General features: G+C 42.5%; 1 protein-coding gene across 1 annotated transcript; it reads right to left on the reverse strand.

Annotated features, from left to right (window-relative positions):
* Positions 1 to 955: 955 nt before the first annotated feature.
* On the reverse strand, positions 956 to 5,308 carry LOC125538910 (UDP-rhamnose/UDP-galactose transporter 6-like). The gene is made up of 6 exons (XM_048702232.1): positions 5,101 to 5,308; positions 4,221 to 4,426; positions 3,298 to 3,482; positions 3,015 to 3,215; positions 2,040 to 2,201; positions 956 to 1,578 (listed from the first exon to the last, which is right to left on the reverse strand). The coding sequence occupies exons 2-6, from the start codon at positions 4,348 to 4,350 to the stop codon at positions 1,267 to 1,269; spliced, it is 990 nt and encodes a 329-aa protein (XP_048558189.1). The 5' UTR covers positions 4,351 to 4,426; positions 5,101 to 5,308; the 3' UTR covers positions 956 to 1,266.
* Between the last annotated feature and the right edge of the window lie 474 nt (positions 5,309 to 5,782).

Consider the following 5,782-nt stretch of genomic DNA (forward strand, 5'->3'; position numbering starts at 1 on the left):
CGAAAAGGGAGTGGCGGATTAGGGACCGTGCGCATGCGCCCACCCCCACCGCGAAAGCATAGCCGGCCTGGGACGAGTGCGCTAAAGCCATCTTCCAAGGCATCGAGACCCACAATGCCACCACCACCGTCACGGAAGCATGGCCGCTATGAGATGAGCGCATCGAGGCCATCTTCCGGGGCATCGCGGCATGCATTGTCGCATCCCCCTTTACCCCTCCCCCGACAGCTGCGGCAATGATCACCATGGAGGTGGTGGCCGTGGCCGCAACTAGGCCCCGCTGACGAATCCATCCGTCACCTACGCAACTATAATATTAACTAATTAGTTTATATATACGTAAAAATAGCTAATTAGTTTATATTTTCTTGACATGGAATGCTTGTATTCCATTTACGACACGACATAATCGCCGGTTACAACATAGAATTGTTGGTCACAAGTTTACAAGACATGTTCATACCAGACATGGCTAGAAACACGATATAAACATGTACCCAAAGCCGCCATCATATGCGCTAGCTAGCTTGTTACAGTCTCGAGGGACATACACATCTCCGCTACAATGAATTGCGTGTGTATTTTGAACTTGATCTCTCTAAACAGGTGGATATGAGTGGGCTGAGGTCGAAGGAGCTGGAACCAATGGCCTACGATGAACTAGTTTTTATTTTAACCAAGCATTAGATGTTCTATAAATGCAAGTCGCAATGCAACTAATTTTTGGCCCAAGATTAAAATCAAGTCGAGTTGAATCAAATGTGTTGAGAAGTTTGGGTTATTGGGGAAGAACCGTTGTAGTCAATGACAAGCAGGACCTACATGTAAGAAAAATAATATGAAAACCAACTTTTGGCGAATCCATGTTTACGTGTTTCCTCTTCATCTGCGATATGGAGGCTGCCCATATGGCTGACTTCTGCTAGAGTTGCTCTAATGACTACTGGCTGACAAGTAACGTGTAAATGTGTATAGTAAGATTGTCAAAGAACGACAGTGATGACTTTCACAAAAGAAGGAACGCCGGTGATAAAATTACCAAGTCTTGAAACTGAAAACGTCTGCCCACGTAACCTATGTAGGAGTATTTCCTGCGAAAGTGTAAACTCTCTCTTTTACCTGTGGCCTACATTTCTAACATCCCTGTAGAAACATTCCTCCAAGGAACCGTGTACAATGAGGAAAATTCTCACGATCATTTTACTTTTGATATATAAGACAGGGTCCATATAAATAGCTGACGATAGGAACTTCGAGGCTTCCATCTCATACTTTATCGTCCAGCTCCGACTGTGGCGACTTCTGGGCCTTCTCGCTCGCCAGACCCTGCCGCTCCTTGCCTCCGGGTTTCGAAGACGCGCTGCTGTACCATATCATCCCAACAATGGCGAGGATCATCCCAAACGCCACATGGAAATTCAGGCCTTCTTTCCCGAACAACAGAAATCCCAGGGTTAGCACGAGAATTGTCTTCATGTGTCCGATCACTTGAAACGTGACGGCGGTGAATCTCCCAATGCATATGAATTGGCTGAGATTGGTCCCAACTGAAATAACGCATGACAGCACAATGAAGAACTGAAAGGCGATGGGGAAATGGAGTCAGTCAACAGCAGAAACTGGTGATGTCAGAAAGCAAGCCATAAGTAGGAGAACTGATACAAAACAAAGAATGCGTCCAGCAGTCATTCATATCTTTGAAGGCTCAAAGTATAATATTGTAAATACCAAGGAATGGATAAATTATATTTATTTTTATAGTATATTACTAGCTAATTTTGCAGACAACTGGATCCTTCCATCACTATGCAACCTTAATCATGCAATCAACTACCTGTGTTTTGAGTGACTGGTTATTACAGATAATGATTCAAAATTAATCCAGTTTTAAAAGCAAACAAATGAAACAACAATTGAGCTGCAGTAATCTTTGTATTATATATGATGTATTTGCCAATCACTGCAATGTCATAAATGATGTACTATGGAATGCTGGCAAGCATCATGATGTCATATATATTCTTCATTTGGTTACATACCGTCACTGTGCTGGTGTAGTGAAAAGTGTCGATTCTATTCCTGGTAAGCCAGAAGTCCACGAATGGGCCTAATATCAACAGTGAAGCTGCTTGAGCTGGTGCAGTGTGACCCAAGAGTTTGAGTGAGTTGAGAGAGTACTTCCGTTGAAGGTAATTGACATACTGCAAAATGAAGGATCCAGACAATAATAAATGCATGAAAAGAGAAGAGTTGTTAAAACATGCACACACAAAAAGGGAGTCTAGGGCAAAACTTCTGTGGTCACAAATAAATATGTGATAAATAAAGTAGAAACTTTTACTACTCCCTCCGTCCCATAATATAAGAACGTTTTTGACACTAGACTAGTGTCAAAAATGCTCTTATATTATGGAACGGAGGGAGTACTTACTAGTATGTTTTTGAGACATTAACTGGGCAGAGGTTTCTGTATATGTTTACATCTCGCTTAAAATATAGGGAGTCAAAGAAAATACTATAAAAGAGATATCAGAGAACCTCAGCTAAGTGAAATAAATTAATAAATATGCACAATAACATAGGACTTCAGATGCAAGCCTTCCATTGGATCTCATGCAGACCCAGTCTAGTATCTTGCATTTATTATAACCAAGAATAGTAGCTAAGGCATCAGTCAATGCAGTCAGTATTTTGCTGTCCAACAAACTCAATGAACAAACACTGCAGTTTAACATGAGAAATACATGATAGCCTAGAACTCTACAAAGACTGAATTCTGTAGGCAGAAATAAAACATGTACTCCCTCCGTTCCAAAATAGATGACTCAACTTTATACTAACTTTATACTAAAGTTAGTACAAAGTTGAGTCATCTATTTTGGAACGGAGGGAGTAGTATGGTAGGAACCAGGAATAAGATATCAATATGATATAAATTGATACCCATTAAGAAAGTACTACTATATAATATGCAGCAGCAAACAAAATGAATTCACTGACATTCTTGTACTTACATGCTGTTGTAATGCAGTGCCGCAAACTGCTATTACGGCAGCTACCAATCCTTGCGCATTTACACTGACATCAGAAACTGTACACACTCCCACACCTACAAGGACAACCACTATACTAAGCTTTGTATCCCTCGAGTAACGGAAATTTTCGAACAGGACCTCCATAATGCATAGAAGTGGAATAATAGATAGCTTCGCAATCTGAACACAAAAATGATGAAAAAACAGTTTAGTATATAAACTACTTCCATAAATTGAAAAGAGCAGGAGTTGTATATTGTACCTGATAAAAGCCAACAGAGTTCCACATCAAGCTAACATTCATCCCAACAATTGATAGGTTTGCAAAAAATACAAACTTTACTAGCTCCGACAGAGGTAAATGAGATGGCTGAACGTATCCTAACCATTTCATTACCAATGTCATCAAAGTGGTAGTTGCAAAATGCATCCCAGTCAATGTTGTGGCTGCACAAACAAGCACAATAATAACACAACATTAGTGGCACAAAAGATGGTCAACGAAAGAATACACATACTCCATTTATGGGCTTAAGGTCATCAGCCTCTAAATAAGTAGTTCTAATAAAATTCCCGTAAATGTTATACATGAATGCACATCTCAAGCTAAAGGTGCACATATAGTGGCTTACAAACATTTCTTTTAGTGTTCCCATAAAGTCTACCAATCTCATTACTACATCTCCATTGGAAGTCAAGATCATTGTCTTATTTATTGAAAATTGGACGCCTACCGATTTCTAAAATTGCAAGTTCAACCAGTTTAATGTTCCATGGTAAATGTGATGATATCTTTCATAGAAAGAAATACAATTACAAGTCCAGCAAAATTTAGATAAGGATATATGTATAGCACCCTAGTCGAATCAATCCAATGTTCCATGGGGTCCAAGCTTGTAAATTTGCAAGTTCAACCAGTCCAATGTTCCATGATAAATGTCATAATATATGGCTTCCATTGACATAAATAGAATTACAAGTCCAACAAAATTTAAATAAGCATATATGTGTCCTGTCCTAGTTTGATCAATGTGATACAAGGGAAAGCAGCGAAGGAAGAGACAATGTAAGGAACACAGTTGGGCAGTTCAGTTTGAGAATACAGCGACACCCGATGTTCTATTTTGCTAGAAACATCAGATGTTCTATAGATAAAAACACCAAAGTGTTGCAGTGTATTCTTACCAAAGCTAAAACCATGTGTAGCCATTAAGGCCTTGTTGACCATGATTATGCCAACCGAAGTTACAACATTGAACATCCATGCCCCAGCATCCAATGCTGCTTTTTTCTCTGCCTTGCTTCCTGGTGCCATGGTTTCTTATCATGTAGGGTCTAATGCTAATTTTAATATACAAAAAGGCCTTCCTTCAGTGTACAATGTGGTGCACCTAACATAAAAAAGGCAGTTATCATAAGTAGAGCAGTTAATGCCATAAAAAAAAGGTAGCACCAGACACCACTAGATTTGTAGCCAAGAGTGTGAAACGGAACTATCAGAGAATGCCAATGATGCGCAATGGTGAAATTCCAAAACCAAGCAATCATAATTGGAGATATACATAATAAAGTAACGACATGAACTAGCCGAGATGGCAAACCAAACATGGATATGAACACAATTTTTTTTTAACGCCACTGAGTTCCTATTACTTGGACGATCGAGTGGGTTTAGGGCTAACTAACCACATCTCCCAAAGTGGCGGGATCTAGATGGCATGCGGACTTTGTGCCGGCACAGGGGAAATTTGTGGAGGGGTTTTTAGGTAATCGCTGAATGACTAAAAACTCATATAGTACCTCAAAACAGGTGTCCACAGTTCAAATTCAGCAACGGGGTAATCGAACCCTAGAAAACGGAACAATCGCGGTGGCTCTCACGCGGAGCTAATTCCAGTGTGTCCACAGATCTCAGGCACAAATGAACAGAAAGCAAAGCCCCGTACGACGACATGAGATTGGCGGACGTGGAGTTTAACGGAGGGGAGGGGGGGGGGGGGGGGAGAGGGGGGGGGGGGGGGGGGGGGGGGGGGGGGGGGCGGAGAAATTGCAGGGCTGTTCGTACCGGCGGCGCGGCGGGAGTCGGGACCGGAGATCGCGGGGGCGGGCGGGCGGCTGGGCTCTTCAGTCTCCGGGGGCACCGGCCGGCGCCGCGCCACTGGGAGGGGGGAGAGGGAGGAAAGGGAGCAGCGAGAGGCGGAGTGGAGTGGTCCAAAGCGTGTGCGGATCTGGTTGGCTTGCGCGTCGGCCTGCCTTGATGCCGAGTCGATCACATGGGGCCTGAGAAACAAGTAAAGAAAGAAAGGAACGGGGAACGAAACGTGCAGCACGCACTCACGAGCGAGCGTGCTCGGTGGGTTTGCATTTTCTAAGCGCTAATAATTCTGTTGAGAATCCTGAGAATGTTCTTTATGTTATTTTTATCCTTCTGACCTCGATACTCTGGTGCTCTTCTTTTCCCAAAAATTCTGACATATTCATGTTCAATATAACAAACACCAAAAATAATAAAAATTACATCTAAATCCGTAGACCACCTAGCGGCGACTAAAAGCACTGAAACGAGTCGAAGGCGCATCACCGTCATCGCCCCTCCCTCGCCGGAGCCGAGCAAAACTTGTTGTAATAAACAGTCGGGAAGTCGTCGTGCTAAGGCCCCGTAGGATCAGGCGATTAGCACACCAGAACAACGACCGCCCCGATGAAGAGTAGCGTAGATCGAAAGGATGCAATCTAAAGACACACAG

The sequence above is a fragment of the Triticum urartu genome, chromosome 2, assembly GCF_003073215.2.
Source record: "Triticum urartu cultivar G1812 chromosome 2, Tu2.1, whole genome shotgun sequence".
NCBI lineage: Eukaryota > Viridiplantae > Streptophyta > Magnoliopsida > Poales > Poaceae > Triticum > Triticum urartu.